Source organism: Oxyura jamaicensis, chromosome 2 (assembly GCF_011077185.1).
Source record: "Oxyura jamaicensis isolate SHBP4307 breed ruddy duck chromosome 2, BPBGC_Ojam_1.0, whole genome shotgun sequence".
Lineage (NCBI taxonomy): Eukaryota > Metazoa > Chordata > Aves > Anseriformes > Anatidae > Oxyura > Oxyura jamaicensis.
In genome coordinates this window covers 44,333,261-44,355,351 of record NC_048894.1, presented here as the reverse complement: position 1 = coordinate 44,355,351, position 22,091 = coordinate 44,333,261, and the positions used below count along the sequence as shown (strand labels likewise).

Genomic DNA, 22,091 nt, shown 5'->3' with positions numbered 1-22,091 from the left:
AGGCCTGCGTGCGAGTTTCAGAATCACGAAATGGCATCTGTCTGAGCAATGATCCTGCTGTAGAAGTTCTCAAAATCTAAATGACAAGTATAGCATATGCATTTTGATGCATAAAGGGCCCAAAGGACTAAACAAAAACATTTTTGAAACTTTCTTTGTGAATGGGACAGACCTGTTTTTTTCCAGCACAAGTTGTAAGCTGAGTTGATTTGTGGTTGTTTCAAAATCTTTGGGTCAAGCTACTTTTGTCAGAACTTAGTTGGTATTGCTCAGTGGAAGGGAAGTGTACCACAGCCTGGCATCTGGACCACTGAGATCGGTGATTCTGCTAGTTCTCCCTGCTGCAGTGACTTAATTTCCTTGATCACTTCTTTGCATGAAGAAGGGGAGGGTGGTGTTTTACTCAGCAGGGCCGATGTGATCACCTGTCTTGACTGAGGCACTCAAAACTTCATTTTCTTCAGACTGAAGAGAATTATTAATTTCAAGTTCACTTCTCTGCCGGGATTCCTGAGACCATACCCTAAAAGACCTTGCAAAAGGGCATCTTGCCAGTCTGCCAGGAAAAGCTTAAGCCTTCCTCCTTGTCCTCATCCTTTAATAGGACTAGACTTTCAGCAAAGCAGTACAAAATAATACTGAGGCAAAGCAGTTCCTTCATTCCACTTCATATGAGATACAGAATTCTCCTTAGAAATTTTCAGTTCTCCCATTTTGGAGTTTAACAAGATTCTTGACCAAGAGTTTCTGGCTTCTTGCTCTGCCCTAGGTGGTTCTGCACTCTGTCCTCAGGGGTGCTGTGTGACAGGGGAAGAGCATACACGGCAGGATAATTTAACATGTAAACAGACACTTAGCCTGGGCCTGCAGTTAAAATAGTGACATTTCTTGCTATTTTGATCTTGTGTACCCATGAAAACCCTCCAGATTATGTAGGAGGTTCATTCAGTTTCCCTAATGCTTTAAAACTGTTTTCTAATGTATTTCTTAAAAATAACTGGAACTGATGAACATCTGTTGAACTTGGCGATTTTGTTTAACGTGCCAGTAGAGGGGCATTACTACTGTAAATAAAAGTTTAATCTCCGACATTTGCACAGCTGTTATTCTGTAAATTGGTACAAAGTCAACTCAGACTTCTCATAGTCTGTCTTGCAAATCATTGTCACAATTTCAGGGAGGGAAACTGTGTTTGAAGAACTTGATTAAAGTATATTGACTAGTTTGCCCTTCCTCCCTTTAGGAATCGTTTCAGCAAGGAGAGAACTTCCACTGATTTTCACCAGTGTAGGCCGTGGGTAGCTACTCACTCAAACCAGACTGCCAAGAAGAATAGACGACTCTAGCTCTTCCTCCCTTGCATTCAGGAAAGCTGTGTTTCCTTCCTGCCATGCCAAATCTCTTTCAACAGTTTTTGGTGCCCCATGGAAAAGCGGCACTGCAAAACCAGCCTGTTACAGTTAGGGTTTGCTGGCGAGGTTGTTCATTTTAAAGAGTAGTGGTGACAAATGTCACTAAGTAAAGCCACACTCAAGCTGCAGTGTGGACCTACCTCCTAAAGGAGGTGGGACGTGCTTCTGTGACCCCGTTTGAGCCCCAGTCAGTGGATGAATTGGGTCAGTTTGTGATAGTGTGGAGTTGGAGCATTTTCAGAGGCCGCAGTCTCTAATCTTTCCTCCACACCCACAAACTGTCAACCCTTTGCTACCAAGAAAAAAAAAGTAAGTTGTGTATCTCTAATGGTGTGGCTGTGAAGAAAGCTCCTGAAATGGGAACACAGTGTAACTGAGAGAAAAGGGCCTCAAATGTCTGGAACAGTTCTCAGAGCTGCAAACTGGCCCCGTTTGTCTTGGTAAGATACAATCTTGGAGACTTAGCGGTGTCAGCAGCTTAGATACCAACATTGCTCATTACCTTACTCTTCATGTAAGAGAAAGGGAAGCATAGGTTTGTAAAGCAGCTACGACAGCTTTTTTTCATGGTGCAGTTTGAGGATGCTCAATAGATTATGCTAAATTCTTGCTATGATGAATTTGAGTCAACGTGTTTGTATCCTACCAAGGAGCATACAACTTTGGGACATCTGATATCACATCTATTCATCTTTTAAACCTTTCTCTGGTTTGTTGTTTGTGGCTCTTTTTAATGAACCTTTGAGGAGAAGGGTATTTTGGTGGGTGATTCTCTGCATACTTGCCCTTGAGCCAGGCCTAAATCTGCCAAACAGCACTTCCTGCAACGGAGCCATCACAAATCACTCTTGGCCAACCTAGCTATAATGTCACCTCATACTTCAGCTCCTGAGAGTGAGACGACAATTTTTGTCTCAGTAGGTTGGAATGGCCCTCACATAAATGCATACATGTGCCATGGGAATATTTTATATGCAGCACTGGGTAAATACAGTAAAGCTTTTGATAACTGTAGAACAAGCCTGATTGTTTCTGAAAGAAGTAGAGAAAACAGGATCATTCACGTGCTGAATGGCTCAAGTTGTTTCTTTTCCTTACCAAGCTACTTCTAAATCTCAGATGCTGCTGTTGTCTTGCTTTGGTACTGACAGCGCTGCTGAAGTCAAGGGACAGTTCTTGTCCTAGAAAATTATAGGTACACCTGTGAAGCAGTGCTGCAAAGGACAGCTGCAGGTGAAGAAAGGAGCGATTCAGCTCAGGTTAGGACTCGCTATATTCTGCATGTCATTGTGCTTCTGTTATATAATGGCAGTGCGGTGCTGCATGCCGCAGGAAGCCGAGGAGCAGTTTTGTTAGCTCAGTAGCAAATGCTCACGGTGCTGTGACTCTGCATCATGTGATCCGGGCAGATAGGAGCTACCTTCCGTGTCTTACACTTAATCAGTCTTTAGCTTTGAGAGGTCATTCGGAGGATGTCATAAATCGCGTCTGCAACTGCTGCAGTCTTGTGACTGCTGGGAATTTAGCTTCAGGGAAAATCATGTTCCTAGTTTTGAATAGTAATTCTGCAGCCTTTGAGTCTGATGCCTCTAAAACCTTGATATTTTACCTGTTTGTTAGTAGCAAACTGACATATTTTCTGTAGCTGCTCTGCAGAAACCATAGCCTTGAAAATATACATTTTTTCCTAACCTTAGAGAGTATGTTTCATTGGCTGAAATTTGAAATAAAATGTACTTGAAATCTTAGGTTTTAAAAAAATAAATGCCAAACAGCATCTCACTGAGTGATCTTTGTAGGAATTTCATGATGTTTCCTTCCCAAAATTCCATTCTGTTTTGCGGGAACTAGGACAGATGACTTGCAGATCAGGATTTTTTTTTTTTTTCCTAAGGAAATACAAAGCAGTAAGCAGCATTCCATTCCCTCTTGATCAGAAACTGCCACAAGGGCAGATCAATTGAAAGTAAAGCCTGAAATACCATTTATAAGGTTTCTTTGTGTTTTTTTTTTTGTTGTTGTTGTTGTTTGTTTGTTTGTTTGTGTTTTGTTTTGTCATTGTTGTTACTGTTATTTTTGTTTTTCCTTCAGATTAAAATCTTGCTTTAAAACTTGCTACCCTTTAATTATTTAGTCTTGCACTTCTGACTTGCAGACTCAAGACCTCAATGATAAAGAAAGTTTGTACAATTTTTGAAGGGGGGGTTCAGTGGTAGAGCAAGCCTAGCTCTTTCAAAACAAGCTGAATGAAAACACAGTGTGATAGTGTACTCTCACGTCTAAGTTGGGGATGATTGTCACTGCTTACTTAGCAGAGAAAAAATGACCAGAGTTAGGTATTTGTAGCAAAATCCAGTGATTCTAGACCAGTTTGTAAATTGTCTGTTGACAGTGACTGATTGACTATATACTGACAGAGCTACCACTCTACAAAGGCTAGCTCACGGTAAGCTACAGCACGTCCTCCCTGGAGGAACCTCCTTGCTCTCTGAAGTTTGTGTAACCGTCTCTTCTGAGGCCACAGATTTTTGCAGCTGCAAAGTAACCCTAAATTCTACCACACAGGAAAAACTTCACTTAGGTTTAGTGGTGAGCTACGTTAACAGTTACGAAACCTTGTTAAATTTTCCTCATAAACAGCTTAGATGGCTTCCATTTTAACCCTGCGCCAATGACTGAAATTCAAAGCCATATAAACCTTTAATCAATTTTACCACTTTCCTCATCCCCTGTTTTCTTGTGCAAAGTTTAGATAGCCTTTGTGTATAACGTTAGGTAATGGATAACCTTCATGTGACTAAGCAATAATGTAGGATTCAGTGATAAGTTTTTAGCTCATAAACAGTGCTTGTGGGTTGGGGAGGTGGGGGGAAGGAGTTGTTTGATTAACTTTTTTATCTTTTTCCCTCCTGTTCTAAGCAAGTCTGTTTTGATCTATGGCTCTATTAGCTGAACCACCATGTTGTCATAACGGTGTCCGATAGCTTTGATAGCCTGTAGGTTTACAAATGAGGAGAGAAATAAAACTTTAATACGGTTGTAGAAGTACACTGCCGGATTGTGCGTGTAAAGCTGAACAAATGTTGGAGAATTGTCTTCGGGGACTTTTTTTTTTTAAATCCATCTCCTGGGTTAATCATCTTCTGTTATTATTAGGAATGATCATGATTGATGAACATTGAAATCATGTTTCTTTTATCTGACGTAATTACTAGGATCTAGAAATTGATGTTATTTGCTTTAGAATGTAAAGGAAGGTCGTTGGAACTAAACACCCCCACACTCTGTATCTAACAGGGATAGTAAAATCCTGTAGGTATTTTTAGCACCAGAAACACCATATTCCCTATGCTTGCTGGAATCAATTGTTATACTGGATTATGGGTTAGTGTAGAGCAGAAAAACTGAGATAACTTTGAAAACTGACTCAATATTTGATGTTATCAGAACTTTTTACATTCAGATGTGTTCTGGGATCCATCTTTGTAGCAAAGCTAATTGCATTTAAAATAGGAATAGGTCATAAAAAGCAGTCTGTCTGCTGTGAACAGGAAAGGAAAACAAGTGGAAATTATGCAGTGATTACATCCCCGTCCTGTGTATGCACATTTACTCCAGACATGCAATTTTTGCTTGGAGGAGACTGATCTAGATCCTGCTGGGCAAGGCACCCTGTCGACCTAGCACCTGGCACTAGGGTTAATAAACCAGAATTTATACACGCTGAGTTTTGGCACCAGCATTTTCATCGTGTGGTGCTCAGTAATGCATTGTATTCTCCCTAAGAATAGCATCTTAGTCAGACATGCCTGTTTTTTTCTCCCCTCTTCTTGTTTTGATCTTTGGCTTAGGGCTTCATCCTTCATGCCATCTTCCTTAGTGCTCCCCATGCATTCATTTCGCATCAGATCAAACCAAACCCCATTCCAAGCTTGCAAAGAAATGAGTCAGTTATTTGGCCACTGCTAAAGGACTGGAGAAAAGAGCTGGGAAGAATCAGTGTGATCAGGGCATCTGTAGGAAGACTGGAATAAGAACCCGAAAAAGAACAAAGTGAACAAAACACTGAATCAAATCCTACAGCCAACTTCAAAACAAGTCACCATTAAAGTAACCCATGTTGCCCAGAGTAAAAGGACAGCTAACTACAGCTGGGCTTCATTCTCTCTGCTCTTCAGAGAAACTATTCTCATACCCTTTTCTTCTCTAAAGGTTTCTAATCTGCCTGCTTTACCTATGTTGTGGTAAATGAGAATTCTCATAGGTACCTTTCATTAAGCCAGCAGGTCCCCATCAACACTCTCATTTTCTTACAGATCATTACTAGAATGAAACTTCCAAATTGCTTTGTAATGATTTTTTTTTTCTTTTTCTTTCTTTTTTTTTTTTTTTTTTTTGTCTGGCTTCTGACAATAGTTTCAGTGACAATGAATAGTTGGAACCTCACTGTTTGGAAAAACTCACTTCTGTAGTCGTTTTAGTCTCATGCTGGGGACAAATAAGCTTAAAGTCACTTTTAAAAGCTGCCAAAACAAGAGGGATATCCTAGCCTTGGTGGGGATCCTTTTGTACAGTCACATCAACATCATGTATTTGCCAGATCTTTGCCAGTTCAGACCTTTCCTTCAGTTTGATCAGAGACAATCAATTTCTGTAGTACCTATTTTGTCACATCCACGCTCTGTTTCCCTCTCCCAGTCTTTGTGAGCCTCCTTGGCAATAACGTCTATTCTTGATTTGGCAAAGTTGTTTGCTTTAACAGACTCCAGCGTCATAGTTAAGTCTTCCTTCTGACCATTAAGCTATTTGCAGGGAACTGTCTCTGCGTGACAGGAATTATTTCCCCTCCTCCTGACCACAGTGGTATCTTTCCCTCATTGTATCTAATTTCCACATGACTTTCTACAAGAAGATGCTTCTGTAGATGCTTCTCTACTGCTCTGGGTTTTATGCCTGGTTGGTTGTGGTGGTTTTTTGTTTGTTTTTATTAACTTTGCTAAAGAAGTTACCTTTGCACAAAGCAAGCAAGACTACAGAATTCTCTCACATTTCTTGCCTCTTGCTCTAGCAGGAACCATACAGTTCAGGCACTTTTGAACTGGATCTCTGGATTGCGATCCCTAGTTCTCAACAGGCCTAAATTCATTTTGCACCTGTCAGCAGTTTCTTAGTGCTGGTACAAATAGTCAAGGATGTATAAGTAGCCCTTAAATATTTTTCTTTGATTTATTCCTCAAAGATAAGAAGCATTGTGTACCAAAGAATAAAAATGATAAAAGATCTGCATGTGTGGATTTTGCGGTGGTGCTCTTTCTTGCCCACATCTGTAAGTTTAATTCATCCCAAGTAACTCCCAACTATATAAGAATCCTTTCTAACTGCTGCAGACTCTTTGTCTGTCAGCAGTACGTGCTGGTTGCCTCTGGCCACTTACTCAACCACTCCTTTTTGTAGCATATTTGTGGTATTTGATCCTCTTTGATGGTAAACTCAGCCTTAAAAAGTGTAAATCATTCTTACGCAGTGGAGCCAAGGAGAGGGGAATACTCCAGTGCTAGCTCTTCACGCTGTTTCCTAAGGAGTCTTATTTTGCTGCTTTTTCATTTCTTAGGGGCTTGCCCCTTTACATGCTACTTTTGATTTAACTCCTGGCAAGAACTATATAAGCTTAATAACTTCTAGCTGGAGAGGTCATGTGGTTTAAAATTAAAAAAAGAAAAGAAAAGAAAAGAAAAAAGCAGCCTAAAGGCAGCTTCTTTGTTCCATGAGCTGCCATAAAGAAGTTTTTGTTCCAAAATGGTGATATATTGTTCCAAAATATTTCTCATCTACTGATGAGAAATAATTTAGAATTATTTTTATCTCTCGAGAATAGTGTTTCTGAAGGGAGGGGGAAGCGCTGGGACAAACACAGCATCCCAAGGAAGACTGTTCAAGAAGTTACCCCTTGAGTCACTGGAAACATAAGCATGCATCAGTTCAGTTGTAATGGAGGTGGTATAGGATGGGTAAGTTTGGTACAAAGTCTTTTTATGTCACTCTGGAAGACAAGGTTGGTTGTGGTTCTATTGCGAACAGGTACCTTTATCTAGACAAAAATTTGAAAGCGTAAAGACCACAGTACTTACAAATGTGGTGAACAGAACTTGTCATTAGAAGCCTGCATAAGAGGAGAAGATTGTTTAGCTATCCTGAGATGATTTAATGTTCAAGGACATCAAACTGCAAGCAGTCTGATTAAACAGAAGTTGGAAAGACTATAGATTAAGCAGATCTTTCAGAGTCAATCAGATAATTGTCTCCACTGTCTCCAGAGCAAATCTTGAATCACTGTGGAAACGCAGAGTCACTCTGGCAATAAATCTCAAGACAGGAGCACAAGGCATTTCATGTCCAATCAGGCTAATAAAATTTAACTTGTGTGAGTATCTATTTCACCCCAGTACTCTCTACCAAAAGCATAAATATGGTTTGAGAAAGTTGGTACGCTGATCATCATAGCGTAGGAGTGAGTGGCTATGATGTAGTTGTTTGGAGTTGAGGAGCTTTATTTCCCAGACTATTTGGCCTTTTTTCAAAGCCTAGCTCTGCATCGTGAGTCCTGGGATGCAAACATATGTTAATTCGATGTTGTCTGAAAGCCATGTTACTTGTGACTTGAAGGTTTGTTTTTTTTTTGCAGTATGGCAGCTTGTATTGAGACCGCATCTCTTGAAGTTGTAGATAGATTTCCATTGTGGCCACTGAGGTAAACTACTTTACCAAAGAACTGTTTCTCTCAGTGCACAAATACCTCTCCTCTTTTTTTCTTTAGTTTACCTGCTTAGAATTGTATCAAGGTATCCAGAACTATGTGGACTTTTTTGGGGAGTGGGATGAATAGAAATGATGTCTATCACTACTATTTCTTTTTTCATCTTTATTCGATATGAAGTGAGTATTTTTTCACTACCAGACACACCCGATCCTTATCTGACTGAACAGGAAACATCTAGTTATTTCTGAGAACTGGCTTCTGAAGGCTGAGACTGTTGCACAAAAATCTAAATTCAGTTCTTAAAATTTGGGCTTTAGCTGAGAAGCAATGAAACTTCTACAGCCACTTCCCTCTAGGTGTCTGTGATGCAGGTGTTGCAAACTAGGCCATATTCCATTGCAAATATTTTTCTTACAATTTTCACTTTCTTCATTTTGTGTGCTGCCTTGGTGCTATGTTTGTCTTTAAGGAGAGGGAAAAGCCAAAGACTGTAGGCAGTATTTTTGCAAGAAGCCCTTCATGATGGGTATCTATTTATGTACAGATATCTCAGTCTTGGACCAGCATTGAGAACATGAGAGGGAAGGGGAGAACAAGGATAACATTTGGACTTTGAATAGGAAATTGTAACAGGCTGCCACGTTGCAAGCAAAGAAGAGGAAGATGCTAATCATCTCCCCCAACACACACACGCACGCTTCACCAAATGCGTTGTTGGTATTTGAGGAAGTGTTACATTTTCTGTAGCTGGTTGGTTTTAGAGGGGTTTTGTTTTTGTGCATTGTCGTGGGGAAGGTGTTTTCAGATTGGTTTAGTTCAGGGTATTACCATGCAAGTTGTGCAATTGTATTTGAAGATGTCTTTGTTGGAAATGCATGGAAAGTGGCAATGTGTACGTGGTTGAGTAGCACTTGAATATTAGTGTTTTTTTTCAGCAGAATAAGAAGGAACTTGAATTAAAGTTACTAAATAAAGCTGAATTCTGAACTACCACGTGCTCAGCTTTCTGCTATTGTAAATCCTGAAAACCACTTAGCTGAGGCTCCAGTAAAAGCACTAGACTTCAAAAATCATACCTTTTATTATCTGAGCTACAGAGATGAATAAGAATTGTTTCTGGTCAAGAACCCACTGTTTCTTCAGAAGATTCATTCCTTGCTGAGGCAGGGCAAAGTGTAATTTCTAGCTGCAGAGGACACGCTTCATCGGTGAGCCAAGCCAACAGCTTCAGCTGTGCCTCTCTAATTCTGCTCTCAGAGCCTATAGCTTGGGAAGCTTGGAGGGAGAAAATCAGCATCTTTTGCAGTGACACCTGAATGATCTTCCTCCTGCTACTTAGGGCTCACTGAGCAGTAAAGAATTAGCTGTCCTTCACAGTCTTTCTGCCTCAATTTTTGAGCAGCAGCAGAGGGCTGACCTGGTCATTCAGGAATGATCCCCAGCTGGAGAATGCTGAATCAAAGATGTTCGTCTTGTCCAGCCCCGGTACCGAAGCTTGGGCAGCATTCCAAAGAAGCTGCTTTCTTTACTAGTGCTGGGGATGAACTAGGAGAGAAGGCTTTTGCCTGCAGTCAGTATGTCGTAAGGATAGTTCCTGAGCTACCTGAGAGAAGCATACCCTGCACAATGGCCTCTTCCCCTTCAATTCCAGTGCTTGCTTCTCACAAGGATATTAACCCTGAATAAGAAGGCTGTCCATTGTATTTGTACCTGATAGTGGCTAATTATGTTAATCTCCATCTCCTTTTTCCAGTGTCTGCATTGTAACTATAAATGAAATGGGATGATGTGGGGTGATGGGGAGGGGATGTAGAAAAAGTAGGCCTAGAGAGAATGATGTTTGGGGGGAAATAGGTGCGAAGAGAAGAAAAACATAGTAGGAAACAGAATTGCAGAATATCCCAAATTGGAAGGGACCCACAAGGATCACCAAGTCCAACTCCTGGCTCCATACAGGACCACCCAAAACCCAAACCCTAGGTCTCAGAACATTGTCTAAACACTTCATGAACTCTTGACAGGCTCAGTGCTGTGACCACTGCCCTGGGGAGCCTGTCGCAGTGCCCGACCACCCTCTGGGTGCAGACCCTTTTCCTAATTCCCAGCCTGACCCTCCCCTGTCCCAGCTCCATGCCGTTCCCTCGGGTCACAGAAAACAGAAAGCAGTAGCACACATTCAAATGATTTCATGCATGGGGTATGTATTGCATGTGCTTTTGCAGTCCTCAGTTTAAAGACAGACTATTTCATTGCAGGCATTTCCTATAATTTTAACCATGGCTGAGCCTGGTGGCTTTGGTAATTTTTAGATATATTTTTCAAAAGTTCTAGAAAATGTTTTAAATCAAATTTATGTACAAAGTTGCCAGGGTGATTGTATTTTAGATTACTGCCTATCTAGCTACAAATGCTCAAGTGGAATAGAAATTATTTTTCAGTAAAGATAAAAGTAGGATTCCAAACGGAAAAATTACTGACAACCAAAAGTTAAAATACTTGTACTATTAAGCAGGGATAGAGGAGAAATAAGTATTTGAGCAGAAACAGGAGGGAAATACTCTGCTCTTTTACCAGATTTCATCTTTGACACCAGTCTTGGGCTAGTGAGTGCTTGTTGCAATAGCTGGGAAGGTGGAGGAGTGTTTACCTCCTGTTTGGTGCGGCAGATGGATGTGGGGGTGTGGTGAGTGTTTGTGTATGTATGCACGTGTGGGCGAAATGGAAAAATGTGGCTTCTGCTCATTTCCTCTTCCCACTTCCATTTAGGTAATACACTGATATGAATGTTTTAACCATAACATTGGTGAGATCTCAAACTGTTCTTTTTTCCTCCTTTCTCTTTTTTTTTCTCTTTTCTCTTTTTTCTCCCTTCTATTTTTTTCTCCCTTCTCTTTTTTCCTCTTTAAAAAAAAAAAAAGGTAAAATGAATAATATGCGTCTGCTGAATCACTGGTGATCTGAATCACATCAAATCGTGAAAATGGAGTCAGTCCAGAAGTGTGGCAGGTTCTTGAACAACTTGGTTTTGGTATTGTCACTCTTCATGTGTGATCAGTTGTGAGAGCAGTTGCATCGGTTTGGGCTCTGTTGGCAGGCAGTGAGTGCCAAGCTGCACTAGGGCATTCGTAGCAGTTGGGTATTTTGTGCCAATTTCTTCAGTACTTACTTTTCCTCCGTCATGAGAGCCTGACAGGATCCACAAGGTGACACAAGAAGTGCAGAGCGCTAACTCGGTGGTGTTTAAGAGGAAGAAGACCATTGAAACCTATTAACAAAACCTTTCCCACCTACTCCAGCCATGACAAAACCCTGCTGGGTTTCTGAAGCTGCATTTAGTGTTCCTGCCAGCCATAGCCAGCATTCACACCAGCTCCTCCTGGCGTGACTGGGTCAAGCACGGTGTGCACCCAAGTGCAGCATCCCAGTGGGAAGGTCAGGGCTGAAGCCAGGGAGGGAAGCAAGGTGTTTCCCTGGGGCTTGCTCAGTAGGGCCAGTACTGGCAGGAGAGAGACTAATGGCATCTGGGGAGAGTATGGGAGGACTGGAGGAAAGAAAAGGAGTCTCAGACACGTAGGCCAGGGCTGGTGGGAGGTAAAAATGTTTAAATTGGCATCTCGCCCTGATGCTAGCCAAAAGGTGCAGAATCTTGTCAAAGTGCTCAGCAGGATGTCTGACCCAAGCATTGTGAAGTCTGGGGAGCACGTGATAAGCCAGACACGTACAATAGAGAGTGATGTAAAAGCAGTTCACTGGAATGTTTTATTTTATAAATTTTATTATTACTGGACAGCATTTTAATTTTTGTCATCCAAGGAGCCTGAGGATTAATTCACTGGAGGGTCTTAGTGCTGTTCTGTTTTGGGCACCAATTGCTGATAAAGTAACTCTGGAAAAAATGATTTTTATTAAGTGAGCTCTGTGTATATGGTAAGTGCAGGCACTTCTTCCTGTAACCTAGCTGTAGGAAGAGTAGATGTGCTTATAGGACTTTTGGCAAAGTATTTGAACAAACAGGCAGTCTAAGAGGGTAGTGTCTGAGAGCCCCGGGCAAAGATTAGTATCTCTGTACCAGGACAATACTGTCTGTACAGTCTTTGTCTCCTGGTGTCAGATGTTTTCACATCTTTTCATACAAAAAAAAAAAAAAAAAAAAAAGACAAGAAAGTATTTATCCGTAGCACCTTCTTCAGGGCACGTTCTTAGTGTCAGGATTTTGTAACAACAGATGAGTTTTTAAGAGCTTTTGCATTGTTTTGAATTGCTTTTCTTCTTTGGTTCATGGATGCTTACAACTGATAGGAAAAAAAAGAAGCAATTTCTTAAAACAATGCCTACAAATAATGTTACCGTGTGTAAAATACATTTTTTAATTTTCTTCACTGTGGTATGTGTGTATTATTTTTTGAGGGGGTATTTTTTCTGTATAACAGTTCATCTCACGTTAGATATTCTTCACATATCCCCAAAAAGATTCCACACACGTGGCATTACACAGTATTTTTAGCATAACCAATTAATATAGCAGAGACTGAAACGAGTACCGTTTTAGATACCCAAGCTTCTGCAAGACTGTGCTACAATTCCTGGAGAAACTGGGTAGACCTGATTTCATGCATCTTCACTTCACTTGTTCTGCCAGTGATGGCTCTTTAGCTGTATGCTTGTTATTTTCTGTGTGCTAGGAAAGTCACAGTGCCAAGTATTGGAGACACTGGAGAGCATGCCTTAGAGATGATGGTTTCTTGGTCGTACCAGGGAATCACAGTCTCCACAAACCATCCCTTTAGGCTCCTTTTGGTTAAAAAGGGGAAACTTTTCCCCAGAATCTGCAGCAGTTCAAACGCGGAGTCATTACTTTGCCAAGTGTGCACTGTTCTGATCTGCCAGAGATTGCTTGGATGCTGTGTGTTCCCCTTTTGGTAATGGTGTGCTGCGTGAGGTCGCTTCTAACCAGCGCTCTTAGCCTGCTTTTGGCAAACCGGGCCTTATGTGACCTCCTGGTTTGTGTTGTGCTAAGGCTGAATTGTGCATCCCGCCTTCTTGCTGAGAGCAGTGTCCAAGAGAGAGGGTTTTTATTAAAAATATTTTCCCAGAAACTTCTGTTTGAAAGCCAACTCCTATGCATTCCTAGTAACTTACTTTTTCCTCATTTCTTTTGGGACTTGGTAATGCTGCAAGAAATGAATATTGCCTGGAATTTAGGGTCTTCAGCACTGATCTTTCCCTGATGGAAAACTTTCGTTCCTATTGCCAACAGTCAGATAATTACACTGAGGAAAAGGTAGATGGGATGTAGTAGAACATGCTGCTGTGATGTGAGAAGGGGAGGTAGAAGGTGTGAAATAAGAGTACCGGAGAGGCTGGTAAAAGTCAGAGAAAGCCAGATACATAGAAGAGAGAAGAGTAGGGTAGTAGAAGAAAGCAAATGACAGGCTGTGTTTAGAGGGAGGAAATTAATAAAATCTGTACCCAGTAAATTAGCTTCTGTGTCTTGTCCAGAGAAACATTATCTTTGAGCTTGGACTTAACTTCTGTGGTGACAACTGAACATGGAGAGGAGGCGACAGCTGAGCAAAACCCACCCAGAATGAATCCTCAGAGCCCTGGAGGCACTAGGTGCCATCTGGACGATGGTACCAACTTCTTCCAGTGCGTGGCTCTTGGGGTCAGCAGCACAGCTTGTATATGCAGCAGCTGTGTGGTTCAGAGCTCAGGTTTCCCGGTTCAGATCAGAGCAATCTGTGTGGATGTGCATCTGCTGAGAGAGTATAAACACCAAGGGATTACTGGCTGTTGATGATAGCTACCCCTCTTCTCCACGTGGTTGTCTTCCTACAGGGCTTCATTTTGAGCTACAGCTGTGTTTAAGCACGAAACTGAATCATAACCATGTTTTAATTTGAGCTGTTAAGATGTCTCCCATTAGGAATCTTCTGTCACCTGGCATGTGTGAATGAACCTCACCTCAAGAGGGCTTTCTGCAGGATAAGGATATCTTCTGTAGCTGTCCTTGATGTTATGAATAGAGAACACTTTGCTTGTTGTAGTCTGCTTTTTAACTGTTCACTTTTGTGCTCTTTCTTCAGAGGATGTGCTGAGTAAAGATACTGGGGAGTGTGCAATATGCCTGGAAGAGCTGCAGCAAGGAGATACTATAGCACGGCTGCCTTGCCTCTGCATATATCATAAAGGGCAAGTATTCCTCACGATGTAGATAGAATTCCAGAAGGTTGCATTATGGGGTAATTTCACTAAAACCTATTTGCCTTTTACAATTCAAACAAACAAAAAATGAACAGTAGCAACCCTAAAGATGAATTTTAAATACCATCTTTCTGCATTTCCCCTGGTGTAATTTCCACCAGTGTATTTGAAGTCATCTTCTCCTACTGTAGTCTTCTGTCACTTTCATGAAAAGTCCACAGGAAAAAAAGAAGTAAAGTGAAGTCACCTGTGTGAGGAAGGAGTGCACATCGTAGCTGTTTAGCTGAGATTGTGTGTACTTATGTTACAGTAGTTCTGTCAAATGCGAGAAGGCAGGAGAGGGAGCACATTTTAAACCTGTTTCGTACTTACTTTCACAAATGTCTAACTACAGCAAGTAAAATGTCAATGAATGATGTAAGACAATAGCCTTAGAATCATGAAGGTTGGAAAAGACCTCCAAGACCATCTGGTCCAACCACCCCCCTAGCACCAATGTCACCCACCAAACCATGTCCCTAAGCACCACGTCCAACCTTTCCTTGAACACCCCCAAGGACGGTGACGCCACCACCTCCCTGGGCAACCCGTTCCAACGCCTGACTGATGGAAGCCCAGAAGCCATCATCTGAGCCATGTGTGCGTTTCAGTAAGAAGCAAGAGGTTGAGGCTGGATATCCATTTGCAGATAGTCCCAGAGGACATGTCAGTGACTCGCTGTATCCCAGACACTCTTCTGCTCCCCATGGTTTTCTGTGGGTTTCAGACAAGGAAGGGCCTGCAGCAACCTGGCCATCTGCCAGCTCCTAACGTTGACCTCAGAAAGCAGCCTGGTCACACCTCCACCAGCTGTGGGGTGCAACATCCACTTTGGGCCTCCCCTCATCTCTACGTGCACCACCTGACATAAAGCTGGCAGCGGCCCCAGGGAAGGTGCAGCAAGAGGTGTGACACCTCCTGCCCTGCTGACCTTCACCCACTTGCCATGGGAACACACGAAATCCCTACTGCGCACAGGGTGGTTTGGCTGCTGTGCCAACACAAACAGCCCAACAGCATTGCCCTGTCTGTTCCGGGGAGAAGAGAACCAGCCACCTGTGGCACCATTAGCCTGGGCTCGGCGTAAATAGTGGGACCTTTTCTGGGGACTGAGGAGTCCTGCCATGAGTGGGCACCTCACCACAGACCTCCTAGCCATAGCCATCCTCTGCAGATTACGTCATAAATGCTTGCTCAAATGTTTTGTCAATGCAATGTAGTATTCTGGACACCAAATTCATAATTCCAAAAGGAGATGTACGTTTCCCACAAAATACATAATTGCATAGATAGATAAAAGCAAGTTGGGTTTCTGGTTAAATCTAGCAATCCCAAAGTGATTAAAGAGGTTCTCATTTTAGTTGCCAAAGTGGAAATGTTCAGGAAATTTGGAGAATTGAAAAAAATTTTTGGACGGTTGGCTAAATAATTGGTAAAATGCTTCCCTAGCAGATTTTAACACTTAAGATATTTAGCTGTTCAACAGTGTTTAATATCCAAATACAACTGTGGTTTAGGGTTATTAAGTTTTCAATGAGTGTTGAAATATGTCCTTTGTTTGTGAGTATATAAAGAGTATATACATGGATGTGTGTATATATACATATAATTCTTTGTTAATATAAAATCCTACTATTTGTGTAAACCACGATAAACTATTAATATGCATTTCTTACTGCTGAATGTTACTGGGATATTCATGTCAATTGTTTTCATTTTTGTCTTGCATCCAACAGCTGCATAGATGAATGGTTTGAAGTAAATAGATCTTGCCCTGAGCATCCATCAGATTAAGAGAAGAGTCATGTTTTTAGGTAATATTCCTTTTCAGACATTTCAACAACAAATATTTTGATTATCTGAAATAACGATACTATTTTCTTAATTTGTGAGTTTGCTACTGTGTCTCAGAACTGCAACATTAATCAGTAAGTAATGACGTATGTTACAATATGTAAGGTTTCTGCATCCTTATATGGTGTGGTCTGAAATTATGTATTTCATTTTCAGTACTGGAAAGTGGCAAGTCAGTGCCAATAAAATTTTAGCATTAACTTTTAAAGAGTATTTTTTCCATGGAAATGAAAAAAAGATCAAAATAATACAATCGTGTAATTTTGGATTGTTCCATGAGTACTGGCATTTATTTCTGACAGAAAGCTTTTGGAATCATTAAAAAGAAAGAAGTTGAAATTAGGTATTTTCAAAACCACTTTCATCTTAATGCATTCCAGAATGTTTTTTTTTTTAAAAAAAAAAAAAAAAGTTAACATGTTCCCATCCATCCCATCCCACAGAGGTTCACATTTTTCCAGCTTATGTTTGGTGTTAATCATTTCAGATCTGCAATCAGTGTCAAAGGTTTAAAAGATAGGTTTATTCTTTTAGTTGACTAGTTCTAAATCTTTATCTTGCATTAAACTGTTGCCCCCAAGCATTGCAAAACACCAACACTCATCATAATTCTTAAAGGAAAGGATATCTGAAATTCTGGTCAGCAAGTTAAGGTTTCTTTTTGTTGTTCTGCTAGAGATTTAGGGAAAAAAAAAGTCTGAAGACCTCGTTGGCATTTATCTGTTCACTTGTTTCACCTTCCTTCACAAGTCTGTGTTGCAGGTCACATTGCAGTGCTATGATTATTGACAGGGTAGCAGAGAAAACATGAGGGAAGATATCCTGCTACAGGGATGACTGCTTTAACCTCAGGGCCTACGTTAGCTGAAATTAATAAACACATTTTCTGCGTTGCCCCCAGCAAATGAGTGGTGAAAGAAGCCCACTTGCTGCTTATGAGCACGTTTGTCTCTTTAAATGTTCGTGGATGTGTAGTCTCACGTTAAACCTTTTTTTTTTCCACAGCAGCGGTGGTGATAATTGGGGGTTTTAGGAAAAAGGGGAAGGAAAACACAGTGTGAGAGTTCATGCTGTTTCTGTGTATTATATATTGAAGTAGCTGAAACGCTGATACTTTGTCTTCTGCTTTTTCAACAGCTGCTTCCACTGATCAGAAAACATAGGAGATCTGCGGTTCCCTTGCTGAACACAGCGTGCCTGGCTTGAGACTTAACTGTTCTTTGTGGCTGAAAAAGGCAAAGGTGGACAGTGACACGGAAAAAGCATTGCAGACACCAGTAGTGCTCAGTATACCAAACACTCATGCAAAGGACACACAGGGATTTTGAAAATGCTGCACATTCTGTAACAATCTACTCCCCACAGACATTATTGACACTCTTTTGTATTGAAGGCCAAAGTTCCTAATTTCAGCCCAACTTCTGGTTCTGTGAAGAAGCGGGTTATTGGACACGTTTCCTGCTGCCTCAAGTGGAAGCCGAGACGTTCGATACGTGCTCTCTGAGACCCTTGCAGGAGGGTGGCCCCATTTTTAAATGGGAACGTTTTCACCTTCTCGTTGGCTGAAGAAGAGTAAATGGCAAATTAAATGTAATCTAACAGTGTGACCTTATTTACTGAATTCACACCATGTTTTATGTTCTTCACTTTTACAAGAACAGAAAACAAACTTCTCTGCATAGGAATACTATATTTCAAAATTTTGTAACTAAACCTTTGTCACAATGCAGTCCAAAGAGTAAAACTGGGACAGGTAACTAATTTATATTGATCAAGCTATAGGGATTGTTGAAATCTGCACATTGTATTGCTATTTAAGTAACTAAAACTTCTCTTTTACTGCTTGTGAGTAAAAACAAAACAGAAAAAAAATGCAGCAAAGCAAAATCTTACAGCTATGCAACTTTTTTTTAAATAGGAAAAAAGAAGAATTACCAATTTTAAGTGCTGCCAGTTAAGGTAATTTGTTTAACGGGTATTTTTTTAAAAATGTTTCAGGTAATTATTTTATTGTACTACTCTCATCTCCAGGCTGCCTCCTGAGGTGGAAATGAATAACTACAAATGTGGGCACAGCAAGAGTGTTGTTTTTTTTTTTCTTAATAGGCATGGGTGAGATAACATCGAGGTGGGAATCGTGTTTAATTTTTAAAACACGTACGTGCAAGTTTTTCTTTGTTTCCTTGTTTGAATGTTTTATCTGATGGCAGGATTTGTAGTACTTTGCATCTAAATCATTGGTCTCTTCATGTGGAGGCTAGCATTTGACAGTGTGGTTTTTTGTTCCTTTTTTAAAGGCACCTGCATTTGTTTAATTTATTGTTATTTTACTGTATAATATTAGTATAACCAGGGCTCCATGAAACACCAGTTGTCTCTGGGGGGTACACCAAGTAAAACTGTGGTTAAGTATTAGTTCCCATAAGGTATTACAGTTCAAAAAAAAGAAAAAAAAAAAAAAAGAAAAAAAAACTGGAACAGATATCAGGGCTTAGAAGAGTACTTTTTACATCAAGAGTTAAACCTAGTAGTATCTGAATTTCACAGTACAGGGAAGAGTTTATGAATATTTATTCCTGACAGCAGTTTTAGTGGGTTTCAGTAGCGAAAATAAATTGCACACTTCAAACGTTTTTCTTGTACATCCATAATTCTGCTGTTCTTCTTTTGTTTAAATACATATTTCTCTCTGTTGCTACTGTGATTCATATCAAAAAGGGCAAAGAGCAGGAGCAACTGCTGCTACCCAGGAGAACAAGTGCAGTGCCTGTTACTAGACTCTTCTGTCTTGCTGGCAGAGCAGTTCTTTCCTGGATAACAGTTTTCCCTGAATGTTGCACTGTAAAATGCCATTGTTATGCTGCAAATCTAAAGGAGTCCAAACTAGATGATTTTCATAATTGACGGTGCAGTTTCTACATTTTTGGGCTTGCATCACTGGTTTCAGCTGAACCTGTAGCTGTGGGGCCCTGCTGTATTCTCTTTTTCAGTGGGAGCAGAACCATTTTGTCACGCTTTCAATTCTGTAGTCATATCACGTGTACAGTAGTTCCCTGTACAGATTCCTTTTTAGCCGAGAATCATTGCGTTGCCTTGTATTGTCATAGGGGCTGGGGGGTAGGAGTGATGACAGCACCTGTAGTACTCGAGCAGTGGTGTTGCCTGCAGGCCCACTTTTCCAATGTTTTAAACTCCCGCTGTCTTCTGAAAGGAAAGCTTTCACGTTCATGTTATTCGATGTTTGCTGTTGGCTTCACGCCTACAGAAACTCACCTGTAATATGTAAAGCGGGTAGGTTAGCGTGTTGGTGTCCTGTGCTCCAAGGTCATAGATAGTCTTTGGCTGGGGGATTAAGTAGATAAATATTATAAATCTGTTTACAACTTAAGCTTGGTTTTGGTAGTTCATGTTTCTAGTTCATTTACTGCTGTTCTGAGCACCTGGGTTTTCTGTGTTCAGATGCAAGGAGGTGGTGTAAAGATCCAGCAGCTCTCGCTGCTGTCCTACACGTAGGGCCGGTGTTTGAACAGCATGCCACTCGCAGTTGCATTGATGCATGGTTTTGCAGGCAGGAGTCTGCTCCTGCTTCCATCAGAGCCACGGTACTTTGGTTTGTTTGAGGAACTGATACGAGGCCGGCCTTAGACGCTGGTTTTGCATTCTTGGTATTTATAAATTTCTTCTGAAAGGCTGTGGTAGGTTTCCTTCTACCAAAACCTGTAATATAGACCAAGCCAGGAATGACCCTGGAAGCATGAGACCGATGCTTGGGTTTGAAAATGCCTGTGGATATTCACCTTCATGAGCTTTCTGTCACCAGCTGCGTTGGCCAGCTGGAGACAACCATGCTGTAGACATAGCTGAAATAACAGGCAACACCTTCGTTTTAAAAACGTCCTCGCAGCGGTCCTGAGTCATTGTGCTTCAGAAGGGGAAAGCAAGCACCAAACAAGTCCTGTGTCTCAGTCGAGGAATCCCACACTTGTCCACGAGAAGCAATAACTTAAATGACGGTGCGATATGCTTCTTTGCCTGTAAATACATTGAGATTGCCAATCCTGTGGTGTTTCGGAGTATTTTCTGTCATCTGGCCTGTATCTTCCCCAGGTACGTAAGGGTGTGAAATGATTCCCATACTCAGGTCTGCCATAAACATGCTGCTTGCCGGAAGGGGGAGAGTAGACTCAACGCTGTCTTGAAACGTTGAGGTTTTTCTGAGCTCGTCACATACCCGTGTATCTTGAGTAGCAACTTGTGTTCGGAAGTTCGTAGTAGAGGTGGCTGTGATTTGGTTTGTGCAAAACTGCCCTCCACACAACAATACCAGGAGAGCCGTGCTACTGTCGGCGCAGGGCACTGATTGTCCTGTCCGTTACAAATCGCTCTCTCTAGTAACGTTTTCCTTTGGAAGCAGTTAGCGAGTTTTCTTTCGACATGTTTGTTAGGTGGTGAGTTCAGTGGGAAAAGGAAAAAATATGAAGCACACTGCAAATTTGTGGTATTTTATTTTGGGGAAGAATAAAGCGTAAAACAGATGGTCTTATTTGTAATCAATTTAATTTTCATATTCCAGGGTACGTGTACTGCAGGATATTGAAATGGAAAATGTGTAAGTAATGTACAAAGATGTGGGTGGATACTTGTGACCTTTCTTTTCTCTCCCTGCGCCCCCCCTTTATGATGTAAAGGGGTTTTTATGACTTAAACAATCTCCAGGTTTATATATCTGTCCTAGTTCCTAACACTAGGAGCGCTGGCTTTTTAATTACGTCTTTGCTGAAAGACTGGAGAGCTGGTAAAACTGACTCCCAGCAAAAGTGGGAAAGATTTTTATTCAGCAATGTGGATCTTTGTCCTGGTGTTTAGAGACATGTAATGTCTAACACATGAGATGTGTTTATGGCTGCTTTTGGTGTGCCACCTTTTCCATTCGAGGGCTTCAGAAACTTACTGCATGTCTTCGTTGTTCCATCAAAACAAGGCAACTTGGCACTCAGATGCTACCAACACCTCTAAAGAGGCAGCAACAAAGCGTATGTTGGTTTTGATGCAGGCCATGACATCTCTGAGTTTCCATGAATTTTAGCTGCTTTGTCGCATTGAAAGAGAACATTTGTGTGCGAGTTTGGTATTGCAGTTTTGTACCTGCTAATTCTCTACGTACAGTTGGGAGTTTCCTGCTGAGAGACTCCCATGCACAAGGGAATGCAGAAGTGCCACCATGGGACCTTCCAGCTCACTTTGCCAGCGGAGGACTGTCTCAGTTCTTGATGAGTGTTATATTTGCTAATTCACTTTCCACCCCGCCAAGCTGAAAAGCCATTTTAGTATAAATTTCTTCCCTTCATTGTAGCTGAAGGCGTGCAACATTTTAGGGCCATATCCCCTTTGGAAATCCTTTCATTGGCACCAGCAAAATTAATGTAAGATCCTGTGGTTGAAAGAGGAGGGCCTTGTGATGGGTTTTGCTACAAACCAGCCAAATACTTTTTTTTTCCAGCATCATCAGCTTGTACCACTTAACCTTTTGTCACTCAAAATAATCTGTAAGAGAAACAGAACTGTGTCCAGTGTTTGTTTCCTAAGTGTAAAACTAATGCGATGTTTCTCCAATATAAATTAACTTGTTTCTAAAATCAAGTTGAAGACTTTTAGCCAACTGGGGGGGGGGGGGGAGGAACAAAACAAACAGTCTTGACTCTCTCAAGTTGCATTTGGTTATCTTCTGAGTGCTGCCCTACCCGGTCTGCTTGGCTGCCCAACCCACTGTATAGTGTTCTGTAAAGTAATTCCTTACTTAAATGCGTCAGAGCTGATGATGGGGC

General features: G+C 41.2%; 1 protein-coding gene across 1 annotated transcript in view; it reads left to right on the top strand.

Annotated features, from left to right (window-relative positions):
• The window catches only part of ZNRF2 (zinc and ring finger 2), a gene marked incomplete at its 5' end in the record, with an annotated part of 53,364 nt that extends 34,465 nt beyond the window's left edge, over nucleotides 1-18,899 (top strand). Inside the window, 3 exons of the mRNA XM_035316096.1 lie at nucleotides 14,256-14,361; nucleotides 16,149-16,226; nucleotides 17,404-18,899. Coding sequence (XP_035171987.1) covers nucleotides 14,256-14,361; nucleotides 16,149-16,206 — 164 coding nt within the window. The remainder of the gene's footprint in view (nucleotides 1-14,255; nucleotides 14,362-16,148; nucleotides 16,227-17,403) is intronic.
• Nucleotides 18,900-22,091: the final 3,192 nt, after the last annotated feature.